Source organism: Aedes albopictus, chromosome 1 (genome assembly GCF_035046485.1).
Source record: "Aedes albopictus strain Foshan chromosome 1, AalbF5, whole genome shotgun sequence".
Lineage (NCBI taxonomy): Eukaryota > Metazoa > Arthropoda > Insecta > Diptera > Culicidae > Aedes > Aedes albopictus.
This window is the reverse complement of record NC_085136.1, coordinates 76,944,704-76,967,788: the sequence shown is the minus strand read 5'-3', so window position 1 is coordinate 76,967,788 and position 23,085 is coordinate 76,944,704. Positions and strand designations below refer to the sequence as shown.

Below are 23,085 nucleotides of genomic sequence, written 5' to 3'. Positions count from 1 at the left end.
TGGATTTTCAAAGACTCCTCCAGAAATTCCTCCAGAATCCTGCATAGAATCCCTTCAAGGGTTACTTCAGAATTCCCGGTGATCATTAGTCCTGAAGTTCATCTTAAGATTTTCTGAAAATTTGTTTGAGGATTTCACCATGAGTTTTTTCGAACGATTCTCCAGGAATTTTTCAAAAGATTCTGTTAAAAATCCAAATAATTGCTCAGAAGAATTAACTTCGGAATTTCTAAGAAAATTGCGCCAGTAGTTCTCTTGAAGACTTCTCCATGGATTTATCGAAAGGTTCCTCCAGAATTTCCAAGTGCTTTTCCGAAAATTATTTAAGGAATTCTTAAAAGGAGTCGTCCAGGAATTTCCTTTTTAACTGAATACAAAAATGGAACAACACAAAGGGACAGGTCATAATTGTCGAATTGTTGCTGTGATTTCAAAACTTGTTACTGTTGTGCTATTGTTGATAGGTTGATCAATAGTACAACAATAACTAAACTTGTACTTTAACAAAACTTGTTATTTAAATGTAATTTAGTTAATGTATATCAATAGCTTGATTATAACAAAATGAGCTTGTATAACAAAATTTGTTATGGAAAAGTTATGCCTTGATAATTTAATAATAACAAAACAAGATATAAAAACAGGTTATGTGATTTCGTAGTTATTAACTTGCTATTCTCATCTGCTCGGGAGAGCATTTCTGCCTAGTTCTTGAAAAGATCCATGTGACCATATGACCAAATCCATGCCCATAACGAATGTATCATAACTCCATATCAAACTCCCTCAAAACCCAGATTTTTGTTTATTCTTTGCGAAGACCATCATAAAACCAAATTAAAAGGTATTAGGTTTTATGACGGTTCTCAAAACCTCTACAAGACTAATTGGCCATCAAAATGTTTCATGGATCATTGGCGAATTACTGATCGATTACATCTTCGCTGTCGCTGTCGCTAGATAGGAAAAATGCTCCTTTTTCCAATAGTGTTGAAGTTTAACATTGAAGAGTAGAAATATAAATATTATCTTTCTACAGCTATGAAAGATAGTGTAGTTTCATAAAGCAGTCACGCCCTTTTGAAATGTTGGTGCCAAAATTGAGAATTCTGGAAACCATATGGCGAAGCCAGAAGTTGGAGATTCTTTCAAAGATTTCTCCAAAAATTGTTTCAGGAATCCGCCAAACATTCTGCGAGATTTAAAAAAAGAAGATTTTCACGAAATTCTTAGAAAACTTCTTACAGAGATTTCTTTGAGAATTCCCCGCTAGATTTTTCAGTGGTTCTTTCAGATATTTCTCCATAGCTTTTTTTCACGAGTCAAAGATTATTTTCATGAATTCCTTCAGTAATTTATCCAGAGTTTCCATCACGAATTCTGTCAAAGAGTCCTCTGGCAATTCCTCACTAAAACTTATAAGACAATCCTTTCGAAATTCCTCCTAGAATTCCTTGATTTTTTCATTCTCCCGAAGATGTCTTTAGGAACTCTGCCAGATAATTCTCCAAGGATTCCAGTTGACCATTCTTCCAGAGATCCACTTATGATTTTCCAAAGATTTCTCTAAGAATTTTTCCAAAAAAAATCCCACAATTTCTTCTAGAGATTATTTTCAGAATCCTTTCAGTTTCCTCTAAAAGGTATTCCTAATATTGTTTCAGAAATTCCTCTAGAGGCTCCTACTGGGATTCCTGGGAAGATTGCATAGATTTTCTAAAGAATTTTTGCTGAGATTTATGCAGAAATTATTCCAAAAACTCTTCTAGATATACCTGGATGCAGTTCTCTCAGAGATTCATCCAGCAACTCTTCCAGAGGCTTCTCAAGAAATTCCTCCGGAGATTCTTCAAGAAGTTCTCCCAGGGATTGTTGCAGAGATTCTTCCGGGAGTTCTTTCAGAGAGTCATCCAGAATTTCTTTAAGAGATTCATCTAAGAGCTCCAAAGATTATTTCAAGATTTACTCCAGGGCGTAATTGCTTTTGAAAACCTCACCTTCTTACAAAGCTGTTATTCGTATTTTATCATTTTCAAGTACTCTACAACTATTACTAAACAGGAACAATGCTCATCTTACAGTGATTCTTTCAAAGATTTCTTCGAGAATTTCATGTTACATTCTTAAGTAATTCTTTCAAATGTTCCTCCGCAATTTTTTTTTCACGAGTCAGAGATCATGTTCCAGACAATTCCTCCAGAGATTCTTCAGCAATTTATCCAGAGATTTCACTACGAATTCCTGCAGAGATACCTCTTCGCATTCTACACTAGATTTTTTTAGACAATCTTCTAGAAACTCCTTCATAGTTTTTTTTTAAATCCCAATTATCGCTTCAACAATTCTGCCAATGAATTCTCCAGTATATTAACGAAAATTTTCTCAAAGATTTCTCTAAGAATTATTCCAAAAATTCTTCAGAGTTTCTCTATGAGCTACTCTAAATTGTCCCAGAGGCTTGTATTTCGCTTGAACATAACTACTAATGAATTCTTGCCGAGATTTATCCAAATTCCTTAAGAGATTTCTCTAGGAAGACCTCTAGAAATTCCACCCCGAAGTATTCCTCCAAGAGTTCCTTCAACGATTCCACAAGGAGTTCCTACAGAGATGCTCTTAGGAATTCCTCCAGAAATCCTTCTAGTAGCACATACAGTAATTACCCAAAATTCCTCTATTCAGGTATTCCTTAGGAAATTCCTTCAACATTGCTCCTAACGTTCCTCTTGGAATTCTTTGAGGAACTTCTCTAGAGATTTCACCATTACAGGAGATAAATGTCCTACAGGAGTTCCTCTAAAAATCCACCTGGAATATCTTTAGAATTTCCTCTACACGCTCAGAAAACCGTTCTGATAAACGTGAACAAACAAACGCAAATATGAGAACAAGCAAATATACACCGTGAACTGGAACTAGTTCCAGCTGTCAATATGGGCGTTCTAGAACCCGTGACATCTAGTTCACGGTGTACATTTCTTATTGCTGTTATCGTTGCTATGCATAGTTCCCGTTGCCGTGACTGGGAGTTCACGTATATAGGAACGGATTTTTTTTACATTCTTTCTAAAATCCGAGGAACTCATCCAGACATTTTTCTAGGTATTCCTCTAGGAGCTCCTCCAAGAGTTCCTTTAAAGATTCTTCCAAAAATTCCACCAGAGATTCCTCCAGAATATCTTCTAAGAGTTCCGACAGAGATTTTTGCAGTAATTTTTTTAATAGCTCGAGCAAACTATCTTGCTGGATTTCTTTCTGAGATTCATTAGCAACTCTTTCAGAGGCTTCTCAAGAAATTCCTCCGTAGATTCTTCAAGAAATTCACCCAGGAATTATTCCTGAGATTCCTTCAGGAGTTCTTTCAGAGAGTCATCCAGGAATTTTCCAATAGATTCATCTAAAAGGTCATTCGAAGAATGTTTGAGGATTTACTCTGGCGATTCTTTCGAAAATTCCTCCAGTGATTCCTCCAGAGATCGACCCGGTGATTTCTCCGGAAGTTTCTCAAAAGTTTGCTCCAGGAACTCCTCCAAGATTGTCTCCATTAGCTGTTACAGAATATCCCCAAGACTTTATGCAGAAATATGCACCTCCAGGAGTTTCTTTATAGATTTTTGCATCAATTCTATCAGATATTGTTCCAGAAATTCCTCCTGAGATTTTTTTCAGCTATTGCTCCAGAGACTCCCACAGGAACTGTTCAGGGATTTCTTGAAATGTTTCTCCAGGCATTCTCCTCCAAATTTTCATTCGGCTTTCCTCCACGAGTTCCTCCAATAAATAGCTATAGATTTTTCTCCAGGGATTACTCCAGTAATTCATCCAGAACTTTTGTCAGATTTTGTTTTAAAGAATTCCTAGGCAAATCACAACTCGAAGTCTTCAAGGAATCTCTGGGAGAAACCCATAAATAATCTCTGGTTGAGTTGTAGGGAGAATTTCTGATAATAAAATCTGCGGGAGTTTCTGGATGAATTCCTGGAGGAAGCTCTGGAGCAATTTCATAAGAAAGTAACCAAGAACCTCTGCAGAATTATTGAATGTATTTCTGGAAGAGAATTCCTAGTGGATGCTTCGAAAAATCCTGAGTTATTTTTGAAATAAAAAAATCTTTCGGAAAATTTTTGCTAAAATTTTTGTTAAAAATTCTGGAGGTATTTCTATTTGAATTGTAAGAGAAAAAATACTTCGGGCACTCCTATAAGAATTCCTGAAAGAACTTATCGAGAACCATCAGGACGCAGTTTTGGAGGCACTCCTGGAGGACTTAGTGGTGGAAACTCTATAGCAACTCCTGGTGGAATCTCTGGAAGAATTTCTTAAGGAATCTTTGGAATAATTACTTAAGCAATCCTTGGGATAAATCCTGGAAGGATCGAATGTCTGAAATCTCTGAAGGAATTCTTGGAGGAATTTCTCTTCCTCAAAAAATTGGAATCATTCTCAAATGTATCGCTTTAGGAATTCCTGGTGCAATCTCGGCAAGACATCCTATGGAAATCTCTGGTGGAATTTAAAAAAAAATCTCCGGAGAAACTACTCTCTCGGAGTGTTTGTTAAAAGGCGCTTGGTTTACCTGCGCTGTGCGTGTTTGGCACACTATCTGGAGTTAAAAACGACGAAGCGTGATTTTCCGCACAGTTTCCACTCCCACTCATGACTAGCGTCACCCATCTTCGATTATCAGGGCGACGAAAACAAAAGTGATGACTCGGTAACCATATAATGATAGCTGTGTAATTTCTTGTAGCTTGTAATGCAATGCTATAGTCAAACAGCAGCTCTTTCTTTGTTATCACATATTAAATCGCATTATGTCAACATATACGATTCTCGCTTATGCGATTTTGTATGTACACTTCTACGAGTTTATTTGTGTATTTATGCAACTTTGTTCTTGCATTATATGCGAATACGAACATTTTGCGAATTGAACTGACATAAAAAGATAAAGTTCCAAGTGAAGTCATATAATCACCACTCAGTACATAATTAAGCGAATTTATTTGCCATATTGTGAGTTTGCTCGCACGCCTATGTGGATAAGTTATGTTTATCGCAATGAAACATTAGAATGTCGTTTATTGCGGTGTAGTCATGCCTCATAAGTTGATTTATGTCTAGTCTTATACGACTTTACCAGATACATCGCAATAAGTTCGAAAAATAACATCTTATACGATGAAAATTGTCCCTCCGCCGTACATATATGCGCTCGTGACTTAAAATAGCAGTACTTTATACGATGTAATGCGTGCATTTTCATGGTTGACTGGGTAGAATATCTGTTGAATATCAACAAAATAATACATATTGGTCATCAAGGAAAGCAATTTCCGATAATCTAGTTGCTGTCTTTTGTTTTGTTTGACGTGTTAGAATGAATGCCTTCAGCTCAAAACCAATCTTAAACAGATAGATTTAAGGTTAGGAAAACACTTCTGCACTGATAAAAATTCCACAACACTTTGGATGCTCTAGATCAAGAACATTTCATTTAACTGGCAATGACCAAATATACGAATGTTCCCATATCCTTTCTACCTACCCATCCCACCCGCCAACAGGACAAAGAAGTGGCCACCCTGATCGAGAACCTGTACTCCAAGCTGAAGCTGATGCTGGTCAAGAAGGACGAAAACAAGAACAATGCCCTGCTGGCGCACCTGCGGAAAATCAACGACCATCTGGCGGCGAGGGGCACCCGCTTCCTAACCGGAGACACCATGTGCTGTTTCGACTGCGAACTGATGCCCCGACTGCAGCACATCCGCGTGGCCGGAAAGTATTTCGTAGACTTTGAAATACCAGTAAGTGAAGGTCAATTACGTCCGTTGTTGGATGTATCATTTTGATTCGATTGTTTGGGATAATTTTAGAAACATCTAACGGCCCTGTGGCGGTATATGTACCACATGTATCAGCTGGATGCCTTCACGCAGTCGTGTCCCGCCGATCAGGACATCATCAACCACTACAAACTGCAGCAGGTGAGTCTGAGTTTATTTGAAGTTGGAATCATTCAGCGTATGGTACCGTAATTTCTGGCGAAATTTATGTAGGTGTCACACGTCCGGGTAAAAATTCTCATACAAATAGAATACATAACAATCAAAATACAATACATTCTATTGTATAACCAATTCGAACAATATCAAAACAATAACATATATGGTTTGTGTTAAAGATTTGTTCGAGAATAAAAATCGATTTTTGTATTTGTTACTATACTTAACAACCAGTAAATTATATTGTAAAATGTTCATTTACGATACTTTGTATGGTTCATATCCTCGATAAAATGTATTGCAATGTTACAATGCAATGTATTGTATTTTATTGGACTTTTCATTATGGCGGTTTCTTACATCAACGACACATGAATGATCAATTTCTCCTGAAAAGACGATGTATCTTACGTCTGAAAGGTAAATAACATTCAAGTTTAAGTTGCTCCATTGACACACGAAACAATTCACTCGTTAAGTAACGCTCCGTTACTAATCACCCCAACAAAAAACAACCATCACCACATTACCGGAGAGGACGAATACATTACCCCGGACATTAACTGTCTCGCTTTGGTTTATTTTCATTTTCTCATCTCCCTCACTACATTCATCACGGTCCATGAAAAACTCTTATTGCGTTTGGGAATTCCATTTTGGGTACCAATTCCCCGCCATACGGTACAAAACAAATACCATAAACAGGCAAAAGGTGACATTAAGGTACGTCGTTAGCGAAAACGTGAATTTAAAAATGGCGTCTGTCTCTTTCTCTCCCACATATTCTTTGTTAGTGTATCTGTGCTTATAATACCTCTGCTCTCTGATCCTGATCTTTTTCTCGCACTAGTACTGCACCAGCATCGTTTGTGCCTTTTCTTTGGTGTTGCGTCTGTCAGTTTGCCTAGCCTAACGGCGTTGTGTGTTATACATTAAATTCTGTTTTAAAACTAGCGTAACTTTAAGGAGAAATCTTAAATGTCCACAACACTTTCCGGATAAAAGCTCTTATACGAAGAACAATACATAGCACTAACACTGCAATATATCCTATTGTCAACAATGAATTCTGTTGTAACTGTATGGTAATACAACAAAGTTTTCTATTGTTAAGAAAATTTAACAATATCAAAACAATAATATGTATGGTTATTGATTAACTATTATACCATAAATAATCGAAAAAAAACTACGATACAAAGAAAACCTTGTCAAATGCTCATTTACGATACATCGTATGGTCAACAACCATGAGTAGATTTGTTATTTTATGATACTTTGTATGATAGTTACAATAAACTGTATTTTAATGCAACAATACAATGCATTGACGTTTATTGAACTTTTTTTCATTAGCTGTCTGCTTACACGAACTGTAAATTCTGTGCAACGTTCTACGTGAAATTCAACCGCTCGTTTCTCAATTTGGGGTGCAAATCAGGTGAATCAAACCGTAGGTAGGTATATGTATTTGCCCCGAATTTCAACTGCGCAAATATTGACTTCCTGGCGACGACTCTCGGCGAGATTTCATTTCGCGCTTCGAGTTACTTTTGTTCGCGTAGATGATGGTGCCTGCCACCGTATTTTTCTCCCTGGTTTTGTTTGCGATCAAATGTTTGTTTTTTCTTTCGCCGAAAAACGCGATGTACAAACATTACTCCCACCAATTCTGTGTGAGTTGTTTTTTATTCTTCCTGCTTGGGTTTATTTGCTTGGATGAGTCAATCACCCTCGCTCTACGGTTGATTATCTCTAAGGTACTGCAATGTTTACTGAATACGTTATCGTGTGTGATTTCCAAAAGAATGATTGTGATTCGTGGAACAATTTCTTCTACTCGAACATAATCAAATCTAGATTTATTGTCAGTTTGTCGGATTATCGGTTCAAGTGCGTATCTTACACATGCAAAAGATTATAACATAGAGAGTTCCGGCTTACGAAATAAGATGGAAAATTATTCAAAGGATCTTTGTGAAAAAAAAACTTTCGTATATTACTGAATCTAGGAACATTTGTTACTGGACTGTCGAAAAAATATCGTGGTTAAATTTCCAACGGATTTTCTGTCAGGTTCTCTGAAAAAATTCTTCGGAGATTTAGCTGACGAAATTTTGTAGAAAATATTGGAAATAATTGGACTAAAACCCTGATTAGATACCTGGAATAATTTCTATTGATTTAATAAAAAATCCTGAAAACGTCTCGTGAAAATTTGATTTGAAAGAGTCTCGAACGATGTGTCGTGAAATTTTCTAGATAATTTCATGCGAAAAACATTCTGCATTAACCCTCGAGCGATCGCGCTGTTCTATTTTGTACAGCACGTTGAAAAAATCTCGCTTTTTGTACTCAGCATTAGCGTGGTGCTGACGGTAATGGCCAACCGCGCGAGTTACGGAAGGTTAAGTACGAATTTTCTTAAATGTTATGTTCATTTTTCGGTAGGATTTGTTTTAGGAATTACGGAAAATGTTACTCTTAAGTTTTTCCTGGAATAAAAGAGCAAGAATTTCCCAATTGAACCCCTTCTCGTCTCTCTTTCGATTCATTTTCGTCTTATTTTCGATTCACTTTCATCGCTCCTGATTCTCTTTCGCCTCTCTTTCGATTCACTCTCATCTCTCTCTTTCTCTCTCGATTCATTTAAGTCACTCTTTCGATTCATTCTGCTCGTCTCTCTCTCGATTCATTTTCGTCTCTCTTTCGAAAAATTGTGCTCGTCTCTTTTTCGATTCATTGTCGTCTATCTTTCGATTCACCCGGCTAATCTCTCTTTCGATTCACCTGCGTCTCACTTTCGATTCATTTTCGTCTCACTTTCGATTCACTTTCGTCTCATTTTCGATTCGCTTTCGTCCCTCCAGATTCACTTTCGTTTCTTTCTCGATTGATTTTCGTCTCTCTTTCGATTCATTTTGCTCGTCTCTCTCTTGATTCATTTTTCGTCTTTCTTTCGATTCGTTTTCGTCTCTCTTTTGATTCATTCTATTTCTCTTTCAATTCACTTTCGATTCACTGTCGTCTCTTTTTCGATTCACTGTCGTCTCTCTTTTGATTCTATGTCGTCTCTCTTTCGCTTCTCGGTCTTCCCTTCTTCAATTCACTGTCGTCTCTGTTTCGATTCGCTGTCAGCTCTCTTTCGATTCACTTACGTCTCTCTCGTTTCACTTTCGTCTCTCGTCCGATTCACCTATCTATTAGACGTGTGCGCCGCCGCGCCGCGCCACGCCGATGAGAAATCGGTGTGAATCGGCATGCGGCTCCCCAAATTATCAAGAATCAAATAAATTATATTTTTTTAAGCGGGGAATGGTGAAGGAGTGTTAATCCATGCACTGATGGAAAAAGTTCATGGTTATGTTGTTTGAAGCCGATCCAGGAAGATCGGCGTGTCGGCGTGGCCATCGGCGGCGGCGGCGGCGTGAAAACCATTCTCAGAAAGGCTGCTACTATCAAATCCAAAAAAAAATTCTGCAGTAGCACATAGCTAGATGTCCACTTGTTGTAATCCAATTGTTAGAAAGTAGTTTACTGTGTTCATAATTGTTTGAGAAGTCCCACGCCGAGTTTACGTCGAATGTTCGGCGCACATATCTACTATCTATCTATTTATTTTCATCTTTCTTCCGGTTCAGTTTCGTCTCTCTCGATTCTATTTTCTTTCCTTCTCGATCAACTTTCGTCTCTTTTTCGATTCACTGTTATCTCGTTTTCAATTCACTTTCGTCTCATTTCTGATTCACTTTTATTCCTCCATATTCTCTTTCCCCTCTCTTTTGATTCACTTTCGTTTCTTTCTCAATTCATATTCGTCTCTCTTTCGATTCATTTTGCTCGTCTTTCTCTCTCTCGTTTCATTTTCGCATCTCTTTCGAAGCATTCTGCTCGTCTCTCTTTCGATTCAATTTTGTCTCTTGTAATTCACTGTCGTCAGGGTACGCAGAATATGACACCGCAAGCGAAAAACAGACAACAAAGAAGGCACGGCAACAACGCTTTGTTTTTTCGTTAGCAGATAATGACAAAATCGCTCCCGAGTTTGTTCACAACAAAAACGGTAGGAATATTTGTCTCGTTCTGTTCACATCGTGATTTTCGCATTGTTTTACAACTGAAACTCGACTTTAAGGATGGCAAGAGTCTTAATTCGTCCAAATGCGTATGAATTCGATGATGTGGGTCGAAAATTTCTGCAGAAAAGTCGGAACATCAGAACACGCACGGCAAGCGATGTTTGTTTTATTGCTCTCATCGCCTGACATGCGCTTGTTGCGGAGCGCCTTTGTTACCGACATACACCGTTTAGGACAAAGCGTTTGTTTTTCGGCGTGATCCGTTTTTCGTACCCTGACTGTCGTCTTTCTTTCCCCGCTCTTGCTCGGATTTTGCTCTGCTCTGCTTTCAGCTCTCTCCCGACAAACATGTCTCGAGTCCTACTCGACTCCATGCACACTCATTCATTCATTCCGTCTGGATGCGATCATCAGAAGTTTTCTCGTTTCTGTCTTTGAAGAACCTGTTTGAAGATGGTTCTGACTCGCCCTAGAGCGAAATATTCTCTAATCAGTTGCAATCATCTCCTCACTGACTCACTGTAGATTCATTTTCGGCACTCTGTACTCATTTTCAAATCATTTCTCACGGAACTAAATAATCCACTCACTCACTTCAATCCATGCTAGAATCCTTCACTCAACTCAATTTAGACTTATTCTGCTTCAAATATTTCTCCAAATCCGCAATACTTTTCAAGTGGTAGCCTTGATTCAACAGGAATCCTTAGTCCACTCTAATCTAGACTAACTAGAGGACTTACTTGCAACTCATTCGTGAGTGTGTCCTGTCTCGGTGTCCATTCATTTTCAACTCATTTACATCCGATTCGTCTCATTTTTCACCTACTCGATTTGTTGTCGACTCACTCTCGGTTTGTCCTCGTCCAACACGCGACTTTCTGCCCACTCAAGCTAGACTCATTCACGGCTTACTTTTGACTTTATGTAGCCCGGTGGCAACCTGCACTCGACTAACTCTCCAGGGACTAATTATTACATTCCTGAGTGTTTCCTGACTCGGTGTCCATTCACTTTCCACTCCTTTACAGCTGATTCGTCTCATTTTCTATACAACTTGGCTTGTTATCGAATTATTCACGGCTCACTGAATGTCCCGCACCACTGGATTCATTCACGACTCGCTCTTGATCTTATCTTGCCCGGTATCAACTTACTCTCGACGAACTATGGACTTATTAATGGACTTATTTGTGAATTGTACACGCTTCATTCGTCCCATTTTCCACTCAGCTTGTTCTCTGCTCATTCATGGCTCACTGAATGGCCTACACTCGATCCACAGCCTACTCAATCTAGACCCATTCACGACTCACTCTTGACTTCATCTCACTCGGAAGCGCTCTCTAACTACTTTCACCGCAGAAGTTCCTTCAGACTTTCTTTGGGAAATGTTTCTGGAATTTCCTCTGGGAAATCTTCCCAAAGTTCCTCTAATAAGTCGTTCCGATTTTTCTCCGGAAATTCTTCCGGAAGTTCCAGAAGATTTTTATTTGGGATCTTTTCCAGAAATTCCTTCAGAAATTGTTCCTTGTAGATTCTTTGGCACTTCATCTAGGCGTTTTTCTTCTTCTTGACGTAACGTTGGAGTTCCAGTTTCTCAGAATTTTCGGTGAATTCTTCCCGGGAATTACCGAGAGTTCCTCAAAAAAAATCTCCGGTAATTCTCTCTTTCAGATTTTTTCCGGGAATTATTCCTTGCGGTTGCTTTGGCAATTCGTCCAGAAGTTTAAGTTTCTCTGATTTTTTTTTCTTTCAAGAATTCCTCGGAGAATTCTTTCTTCCGAGAGTTGTTTTTTCAGGATTTTCCTCGATAATTCTTCTAGAAGTTTTTTTCCGGGAACTATTCTTGAGATTTTTCCGAAAACTATAACTGAAATTTCTTCGCAATTTGTTTTCAGGAGTTGCATAAATTCGTCCAGGAGCTCTTTCATTAGTTCAACCGAAAACTCTCCCACGAGCTGTACTGCCCTCACTCGCATAACAGTTCCATTTGCAAAAAGTAGGAATTGAGAAAACGGCATTTGAAGTTTGAAAACTTGTTTCCATATAAAACTTTGAAAAATCGCCAAAATTTGAAAAATATTTCGATCATCTCGAAACTTTCACAGATTGCTTTGCACATGAATATATAACTGTAAAAAATATTACAATCACTACAAACTTGTTCAGTTTTGTGTTAAGTAACACAAAAGTCCATGATGGGACTGTTATGCGGGTACTTTTGATATGGGACGCTCATAACTTGGTATTTTTTTCACACATTGACATAAAAATTCGTAATTTTTATTGTTGTTTCGGAAGTACAGGGTGCGGCAGGAAAAAATGCGAAAAGTTCAAGGCACTATTACACGCTAAATATGGGATATATATGACTATTTTTTCATGACAGTGTATCAGTCAATGTCTATATTCTAGCACTGAAAAATAAAAATGAACATATTTGATGTTTAACATGTGATAATGTAGGCCTAATAAGCGGATATCAATAAACTGCGCGCCCAATGGTCATTAAACAAAATGACTATAACAGTAACAAAATTAGCTCAAATTCGATGAACAACCAGACCACACTGATCCAGAGCCATGTAGTTTCACATACCAGATGAAATAAGTACATATATTTGATGATATTGTAGAGAAAATTAAAAATTTTGTTTTATCAGATGCGAAATTTAGCGACCTGTGTGATTTTCTGCGGTTGGAAAATTCTGGATGTCTTCATCTTCAGGCGCCGCCCTGTAAAGGTTAGTGACCAAAATGGGAAATTTTTTAATTAACTTTTCAGAAAACTAGCCTATTATAGATCATGGAACGTTGAAACATAGATTGGTTAATGTCAAATGGACGAAAATGAGGTTTGAAGTTGAAAAACACTTTCGCATTTTTTCCTGCCGCATACTGTACATCAAAAATGATGACTATTCATAACGTTAACTCAAAAGTGATGAAAAGTCAAATAGGACTATTATGCGAGTGGGGGCAGTGTAGTTGCTGCGAAAATTCTTCTAGTAGTTTCTTTTGATTATTTTTTCAGAACTTTGTCTGAAAATTCCGAACTCCGAAGTTCTTCTAAGAAGATTCCTTCGATTTTTCTCTAGGGTTCCTTTCAGAATTCCCATCTAATCACAGATTTTTTCTACAATTTTTTTCAAAGTTCTTTTTTCATGAATGTGTTGTTGTAATCAGTTTCTGAAAAAAATGTTTAGGACGTCATGTCCTCAGACAGGGACAGGGACAAAGCGTACTCGCAGATAGTACTGCATAGGGTATCGGGATGCTTCGTTGGCATAGTCCCCTCGTTCGGCCTATCTCAATGTCAACCAAAATCTCAAACAAACACGCATAACTGGATATCGGAAAAGCTATGCGCCAATCAACTGTAACATTTCGTTTCAATTTTAGAACTTTGGGCAATTAAAATTGAATGAAAATGTCACTTTGTTTAGCATTTGTAGACGCCATGATTCTTCGGCTTAGTGGGTAGTCTATACACATGATCATAAATGGCATGAGTCTGAAACATTTCGAATTGACTTTTCAATAACTGAACATTTGATGCGACGGTCAAAGACGCTATTTTGAACATGTGTATTTGTTTTAAACGAATAATAATTATTTTACAAATTGAATGTGGGCCGAATATTGAGGACATTTTTTCCACTATGTACCCAAATCTTGGCCCATCAGTAAAGTGATGTCAAAATTAGCGATAAAAAGAAGTCAACAACATTTCTTGAGTAAGAACCAGAAAGAACGAACAGGAAGAAAGATTTTGTGTGCGGTGACTGTAAAAATATAACACAATAATAGGGTTGCGTTGTTTTCGTTACTAAATTAAGAAAGAACTTTAGTTAAAGTGATTTATTTATAGTTTTTTGAAAATTTGGCTGCGAAAATGTAATTTAAAAGTAAGGTTGGTGAACAAACAGAGATAATACTTCAGCAGAAATATTGAAAAAATGAGATAATTAGTGGTTCTAGTGCATGGAAAGCAATAGGCCAACGTTGTATCCACTAATAGGCCAATTTTTGTACCATAGAACAACGTTGCATACCATCGCATCCAATCTTTTCAGCTTAATTAAGTAAATTCTTGAATATTTACGTAAGTTTGCTTCCAATTGGTGAAACATGCATTGCCTAGAGTGTGTAATAGAGTCAACATATTATTTATAGTGCTATTAATTCATGAGTTATGGTCAAAATTGTCAAGGCGGCTTGCAAATTAGGCCAAGGAATGGTACATATACCCTACATAACTATTGGATATTGAACTGAGTTGCCCTATCCATGCCCTACCTTAAAGATGTACGTTATCGAACCGAGTTCATCCAGGTATACACTCATGAATCCCTTTAGAAATTCGTTCAACTTTTTCTACATCCAGTTGAATGAGTGAGTTGGTGAACGAGTTTGTAGGTAAGTGAATTGATGAGCGGATGAGTGCAAGCTCTGCTCTGGGTCAGTCGATGAGACAATGAGTGAATGAAATGGTGAGTTAGTGAGATCTCCTCCGTAGAAGTGAGTAAGTTTATTAGTGAGTTAGTGACTGAGTTAACTAATGAGTGAGTCAGTTAGTCAGCGAGTTAGCTAGCTAGCCAGTTACCAAGTAAGCGTGTTTATGAGTGAGCTAGTCAATGATAGAATTAGTGGGGAGTGAGTGAGTGATTTGACACATGAAGGAGTTAATGAGTAAGTGAGTTGATGAACAATAGCATAGAGTTAGTTTTTAGTGCCTGCCACACTATATATAGACATGCAAAATAGTCATTGGCAGAGGAAGCTGTCAGTTAATAACTGTGGAAGGGCTGATAGAACACTAAGCTGTGAAGCAGGCTTTTTCCCAGTGAGGACGTTACACCAGGAAGAAGAGTGAGTGGGTTGGTAAGTGAGTGATCCTGTTAGTGAATTAGTAAGGGAATGTACGACTGAATGAGTGAGTGATGTAGTTAGCTAGAGACAGATGCAGTGAGTTAGTAAATTATATAGAGTGAGTTGTTGATACATGAGTGAGCGGATGAACGAGTGGGTTAATAAAAGGGAGACCTAGTGCGTTAGTGAGTTAATGAGTGAGTAAGCCCGTTAAAGAGTGATTGTATGCGTAAATGAGTGAGTTAGTGAGTGATGTACTGAGGTACATAGTTATTGAGTCAATGAGATGATAAATGAGTGAGCGGGTTATCGAGTGAGCTAGTAAGTTAGTGAATGATTGAGCCTATTAGTAAGTGAGTGAATGTGTGAGTAAATAAGTAAGTCATTGGAAAAGTTAGTGATAAAGCATAAATGATAATGTGCCTCTGGCATCAGCAAATTGCACAAGTTTACGATTGAAATGTATAGGTTGAAAGTGATGATGTAACAGAGTAATGATGTCTCACACCTACCAGTGCAATATTGCGGTTGTTAGCAAAAGCGTTCAAACCCGGGATTTGATGGGTACTGTTCTTTCCGTATACAGCATTGAAACGGGGAAGCATAAAAACCTAATATACTGAGATCGGTTGACAGTGTGGCTCCCATCCGTATAAACGCTTACTCACAACTCACAAGCTCGCTGAACAACTCAATCACTCATCAATTCACTTATTACCTTATTCACTAATTTATCAGGTTATTCACTAAAACACTCATTCAATAACTCACCAACTCAATCAACCAGTTCACTTTCTCTTGAACTCATTTACTCTACAGCGTACATACCAACTCATTTACACGTCCACTCTCGCATTTACCAATTCACTCGCTTATCAGCTTACTCACTCACTTATCAATTCACTCACTCACGAAGTAATTTAATCTTCAAATCGCTTACTCGAGTGCGCAATCATCAATTCATTCATTCATTCATCAACTCACTTACTAATCACCTCTCTCATTTTTCAACTCATTCAAACGCCAACTTTTACTCACATTCATTTACCCATAAATTTAGTCACTCACTAATTCACTCCTCAACTAACACATTTTTCAACTTACCAACTTTGTAACTCATCACACGCACATAAAAAAAACTCGCTAACTTATTCATTAACTTCTTACGAACTGGGCGGGCCGAATCGAAAAGTCGATGTTTTTCTCACGAAAATATATGACATTTCTGAAAATTGTATAACAAAGAATAGGCACTGCAACCTTTTGAAAAAAAAAAGACCCCAAGAAAACTGTCGGGAACATACAAGATTTGGGCTTTTTTAGATGAAAACCGAGGAATGTATGTAAAAATATTTTTTTGAAACATCTTGCACACTGTTTGTACATGTATGTCAAACAATTTCGGTGTTGTATCGGACTCTTGACGGGCCGGTCCCCGACCGATCTATTACAATTGAGTGACCAGGTAATACGGTAGGGGTGGTGGGGGTAAAGTGGACAACTTAAGCATTTTGGTCGTTTCCCGCGGAAATGCGGTCAAATCCATCTGCTTTTCCGAGTAACATGGAAGGTAATGATATACTCTAGAAATCTTGTAAGGGGTTGCATTTAAAAAATATTGTTTTTTTTTATTATTTTTTTCACCAAATCGTGCATCAAAATAGCGTAAAAAAATTTGGTGGGGGTAAAATGGACAATCTATGGGGTAAAATGAACAAGTCGTTAAAAGTTATATAACAGCATATTGTTTCTATGTTTTTAAATACAAACTATCAAATTTCATACGATACCTTCATTTTGTTCTTTTCAAACTTTTAATACAAACTTTGAAGCACACTTAAATAATTATTGTAAAAATAGTGTAAAAAACAAGCACTGTTTTGGATGAAAATTATAATTTGTTGATATTAAATATTTTTTATATCTTTTTACTTCAACTTTCTCACGATAGGTATGACGGCTGATGATTCAGAAGTTTGCAAAAAAAAATGTAAAATTTTGGTGAAATTGGAACCGATTGTCCATTTTACCCCCACGGTCTGATTTTGTTAAAATTATTTCCAAAACTTTTTTTTTACAAAACTTACATTTTTTTTCGGTCAAATATATTCTTCTACGTGGACTTTATTGGTATAGGGTGTAAAACTTGTAATAATTTGAAAAAAAAACTTACGAGAAAACCTTAGCAATTATAAGCAGATTTTACATCATTTCCGATTTTTCACGTGATTTTTAAAGTTTTTTTCATCTTGAAGAGGTATATTTGATTTTAATGTTCAAGATCAGCAAAAGTATAATGATTCATGATTAGGCATAAGCTTCAATCGTTGCAACATTTTGAAAAACAATAAAAGTCATGAAACTGTACCCTGTCCATTTCACCCCACCTGTCCACTTTACCCCCAGCACCCCTAAATGTACATATCTTGTTTTAAACTTAAGGTAACCAAGCCAAGTGAAAATACATGTGTGTGAGAGATGTTCGTCTATCTAATCCAATATGAAGGAGATGTAGAATGTGAAAAAAGCAATCCATGGAATCGAGTTCAGTTCTACGCCATCAAGTGACGGAAACAGTCTAGTGGCTCAGTAGCTTGGAGGAATGAGTAGCACCCGTCTAGTGCATTGGGAGTAGTGGGCTCGATTCCCATCGGAGTACGTGGATTTATTTTCGCAACTTAAATTTCAATTTGTCCATCGAACACGTTTTCTATTTTGCGTACATAGATGTCAAAGTGTTTCAACGTGTTCAAACATCATGTTCCAGATAAAAAATAAGTATTGTCAGATTTCTTGAAACGTAAACACCGCGCGGTCGTTGAAATGCTTCAAAAAGGGGCTTTGCATAAAATTTCACGCGGTCTATCGCTTTCGAAAGGAACAGACGCGCCGTAGGAAACGCCGCAATGTTATTTCCCATAAGAATGAAGTAAACAGGGAGCGAAAACCGCGGCTGTACCTTTCGGAAGCGATAAGCCGCGTGCACTTTTGTGCAAATCCCTCAATATTATTTAGATCTCGTTTTTCTTATCTCAATCAAATCAATATCACGTTTTGATCCTCAGTAGTTAATCTCTACTCAGAGAATAAAAGATGAATTTGCATCGGGGTAAAAACCTGTATCATTAAGAAATACCGATTCAAAATATCAACATGAAACGAGCTCACCACTTCAGTTCATCCGAAGCAGGATGAGATGAAAATAGTGACAGATCGCTTAGATAGTAACAAAGCACTTTTCGATCAAACACCTTTTTTCATTCCCAAACATTCGCTGTGATGCTCTACAATTGTTTGACAGTTTCTTCAACCAACTTTCACCACTGATTCACAGCTTTTGCACGTTCACGCCTTTTGTTCGTTCATTATTTCACCCTAACATCACACTCCTGCATCACCTTTCATCTTCGTTGCATTTTCGTGTTTTTTCATGCAAGCTTATTTTCGATTGTAGATGTCGTCTATTAGTTGAGTTCAGTAAGTTACAACAGCCATAATATGAACGCTTTTTTTCTTTTCCCTCAAAATCCGACATCTTATTCCACATATCGTCACAAACAGATGCTGAAGATGAAGAAGCACGAGGAACTGGAAACCCCAACCTTTACCACGTCGATCCCGATCGACTTAAATGACCACTAGATAGATGATGGAGACACGTATGTAGCAGGAGGAAAAAGGAATGAAAATTCCAACCAGGGAATTTGGCAACCATTAATATAAAACAGATGGTAGACCTACTATAAACATATGTCCGAAAAGGAAAGAATTTGCAATACATACAAACACACATACATACACACGCATACATACAGATTTTGATAACGATTTACATTAAACCATCCATTTTTTCTGATAACAAACTTTACCGTCTAACTTATGAAAAAACGTAAATAAATAAAACTGTCACATGAAGCAAAAATAATCAACACGCGTTGACAGCAGTGCTGCCAACCGAACTCGCCTTTCGCGCCTTGTATGTACTAGTAATCATTTATTTGCATAAATGGTGATCCTATATAAATATACAGAAAAAAAAGAAAAAGTCGCATCCCCCTTTTTTAAGACAACAATTACCTATTGGTTGTAGAATTTTGTTTTGCTTCGCAACGGCCATCATTATTAATTCGCATCACGATCCAAGGTTGCGCCACAGTTAACACAGTTGTTGGATTCTGCAATCCCGGGATCGTCACGGAGCGGAACATGGTAACACGGTGAAAAATGAGTGAATCATAAAACCACTCTCGATGGAAAACCGAGAAACAACAAATGTAAAGTTTAATTCTAAGGTAGAGCTTAACACTGTGAGTGGAAAGGAGGTGAGAGAATTCGTTGTTAATTGTATCGTTTTTTGTAGTTTTCCTATTTTAACAAGCAAGCCTTATAAGTTGTAACGGATGATTTATCGAGAGAAAAGACACAAGACGGCTTTAGCAATGTGCGATACGAAAACTGGAAGTAAAAATTAAAGTTAATCATGAGTAATAAGAAAAAAAATACAAAAAGTTCATCAATGTTTTATACTTGTTTTAAATCGCTTTCGATGTACGCGCGGTAGTAGATGTTAGCAGTAGTAGAAGTAGCGGCAAAGTAGTGTAAAAACTTTTATCAAAGAATGCCTTATTATGTTCTAAAATTGTTCTAAAAATTGGTACAAAATCTAGCTTTGTTTCGCTTTGTCCCTGGCAACACTTCCCGTGTCTCAAATTTCAAACTTCAAACTTCGAACATTTGCCTAACTCACAGTTATCAACGAATCAGCACAGTGGCACGCACTGAAAGAAATCATAACATTTCAATTTTAAGAATTTTAGTTTGCTAAGCAGAGTTCAATCAAAATAGAGAGAGACAACCTACGCAATCGTGTTGTAAATAACGAGAAAAAAAACAAGCAGTGAATATAGAACGCAAGCAATTATCGATGTTGATCAAACATTTTTAAACGCTTCAGAGAAAGATTGTTCAGCTATCCTTAGCAATTAATTCGGAACAATTTTTCCAGTTAAATGCAATTCGTTCACGCGCGCGAGTATCGAAAATTGGAGAAAGGAGCAGTAAGAACTTTTTTATTTGTTGGGAATTATTTACTGCAAGCAACTTGTGTTATATTATGCCAGAATGGAGTAAAAGAAAGGTGAAACAAGCAGAAAGTAGAGGAAAAATAGTAGTTGTAATAAAGGTCTAAATCTTTTTCGACATTAATGCGAAATGGGGACGTTTTTGCTGGATCGGTAGTTGGTGGTATCACATTCCTTTTATCTCAGAACAAACCGAGAGATTTCACCGGAGATTCGTCTAGGGTCTCCTCCGAAGATTCCTCTAGGAATTCCTCCGGAGATTCCTTTAAGAATTTCTCCGGAGATTCCTCTAGGAATTCCTACGGAGATTTCTTAGGAAGTCCTGCGGAGATTCCTCTAGGAATTCCTGCGGAGATTCCTCACGAAAGATTATTTAGGAATTCCTACGGAGATTTCTTAGGAATTCCTACGGAGATTTTTTAGGAATTCCTTCGGAAATTCCTCTAGGAATTCCTCCGGAGATTCCTTCAGCAATTCCTATGGAGATTTCTTAGGAAGTCCTGCGGAGATTCCTCTAGGAATTCCTGCGGAGATTTCTCTATGAATTCCTGCGGAGATTCCTCTAGGAATTCCTGCGGAGATTCCTCTAGGAATTGCTGCGGAGATTCCTCATGGAATTCCTTCGGAGATTCCTCTAAGAATTCATTCGGAGATTTCTCTAGAAATTCCTTCGGAGATTCCTTTGGAGATTCCTCTGGGAATTCCTTCGGAGATTCCTCTGGGAATTCCTTCGGAGATTCCTCTGGGGATTCCTTCGGAGATTCCTCTGGGAATTCCTTCGGAGATTCCTCTGGGAATTCCTTCGGAGATTCCTCTGGGAATTCCTTCGGAGATTCCTCTGGGAATTCCTTCGGAGATTCCTCTGGGAATTCCTTCGGAGATTCCTCTGGGAATTCCTTCGGAGATTCCTCTGGGAATTCCTTCGGAGATTCCTCTGGGAATTCCTTCGGAGATTCCTCTGGGAATTCCTTCGGAGATTCCTCTGGGAATTCCTTCGGAGATTCCTCTGGGAATTCCTTCGGAGATTCCTCTGGGAATTCCTTCGGAGATTCCTCTGGGAATTCCATCGGAGATTCCTCTAGGAATTCCTTCGGAGATTCCTCTAGGAATTCCTTTGGAGATTCCTCTAGGAATTCCTTTGGAGATTCCTCTAGGAATTCCTTTGGAGATTCCTCTAGGAATTCCTTTGGAGATTCCTCTAGGAATTCCTTCGGAGATTCCTCTAGGAATTCCTTCGGAGATTCCTCTAGGAATTCCTTCGGAGATTCCTCTAGGAATTCCTTCGGAGATTCCTCTAGGAATTCCTTCGGAGATTCCTCTAGGAATTCCTCTAGGAATTCCTCCGGAGATTTCTCTAGGAATTCCTCCGGAGATTTCTCTAGGAATTCCTCCGGAGATTCCTCTAGGAATTCCTCCGGAGATTCCTCTAGGAATTCCTCCGGAGATTCCTCTAGGAATTCTTCCGGAGATTCCACTAGGAATTCCTCCGGAGATTCCACTAGGAATTCCTCCGGAGATTCCACTAGGAATTCCTCCGGAGATTCCACTAGGAATTCCTCCGGAGATTCCACTAGGAATTCCTCCGGAGATTCCACTAGGAATTCCTCCGGAGATTCCACTAGGAATTCCTCCGGAGATTCCACTAGGAATTCCTCCGGAGATTCCACTAGGAATTCCTCCGGAGATTCCACTAGGAATTCCTCCGGAGATTCCACTAGGAATTCCTCCGGAGATTCCACTAGGAATTCCTCCGGAGATTCCACTAGGAATTCCTCCGGAGATTCCACTAGGAATTCCTCCGGAGATTCCACTAGGAATTCCTCCGGAGATTCCACTAGGAATTCCTCCGGAGATTCCACTAGGAATTCCTCCGGAGATTCCACTAGGAATTCCTCCGGAGATTCCACCAGGAATTCCTCCGGAGATTCCACTAGGAATTCCTCCGGAGATTCCACTAGGAATTCCTCCGGAGATTCCACTAGGAACTCCTCCGGAGATTCCACTAGGAATTCCTCCGGAGATTCCTCTAGGGTTTCCTCCGGAGATTCTTCTAGGGATTCCTCCGGAGATTCCTCCGGAGATCCCTCTCGGAATTCCTCCGGAGATTCCTCTCGGAATTCCTCCGGAGATTCTTCTCGGAATTCCTGTGGAGATTCCTCTCGGAATTCCTCCGGAGATTCCTCTCGAAATTCCTCCGGAGATTCCTCTAGGAATTCCTCCGGAGATTCCTCTAGGAATTCCTCCGGAGATTCCTCTAGGAATTCCTCCGGAGATTCCACTAGGAATTCCTCCGGAGATTCCTCTAGGAATTCCTGCGGAGATTCCTCTAGGAGTTTCTGCGGAGATTACTCTCGGAATTCCTACGGAGGTTCCTCTCGGAATTCCTCCGGAGATTCCTCTCGGAATTCCTCCGGAGATTCCTCTCGGAATTCCTCCGGAGATTCCTCTCGGAATTCCTCCGGAGATTCCTCTCGGAATTCCTCCGGAGATTCCTCTCGGAATTCCTCCGGAGATTCCTCTCGGAATTCCTCCGGAGATTCCTCTCGGAATTCCTCCGGAGATTCCTCTCGGAATTCCTCCGGAGATTCCTCTCGGAATTCCTCCGGAGATTCCTCTCGGAATTCCTCCGGAGATGCCTCTCGGAATTCCTCCGGAGATGCCTCTCGGACCTTCCAGGTCGGTCCAGGATCTTTTCGTAAAGGAAATTTCCTTGACTTCCTTGGGCATAGAGTATCTTCGTGCCTGCCACACGATATACACATGCATAATGGTCATTGGCAGAGGAAGCTCTCAGTTAATAACTGTGGAAGTGCTCATAGAACACTAAGCTGAGAAGCAGGCTTTGTCCCAGTGAGGACGTTACGCCAAGAAGAGAGGGAGAGATGCCTCTCGGAATTCCTCCGGAGATTCCTCTCGGAATTCCTCCGGAGATTCCTCTAGGAATTCCTCCGGAGATTCCTCTAGGAATTCCTGCGGAGATTCCTCTAGGAATTCCTGCGGAGATTCCTCTAGGAATACCTGCGGAGATTTCTCTCGGAATTC

General features: G+C 38.8%; 1 protein-coding gene across 2 annotated transcripts in view; it reads left to right on the top strand.

Moving 5' to 3' along the window:
* The window catches only part of LOC109422034 (chloride intracellular channel Clic), a 226,401-nt gene extending 206,227 nt beyond the window's left edge, over window positions 1–20,174 (top strand). Inside the window, exons 4-7 of one of the 2 annotated variants that reach the window (XM_062844884.1) lie at window positions 5,568–5,810; window positions 5,880–5,990; window positions 6,714–6,731; window positions 18,524–20,174. In XM_062844884.1, coding sequence (XP_062700868.1) covers window positions 5,568–5,810; window positions 5,880–5,990; window positions 6,714–6,731; window positions 18,524–18,604 — 453 coding nt within the window. In that variant the 3' untranslated portion in view covers window positions 18,605–20,174. The remainder of the gene's footprint in view (window positions 1–5,567; window positions 5,811–5,879; window positions 5,991–6,713; window positions 6,732–18,523) is intronic. The other variant, XM_019696674.3, reaches the window with a different exon arrangement.
* Window positions 20,175–23,085: the final 2,911 nt, after the last annotated feature.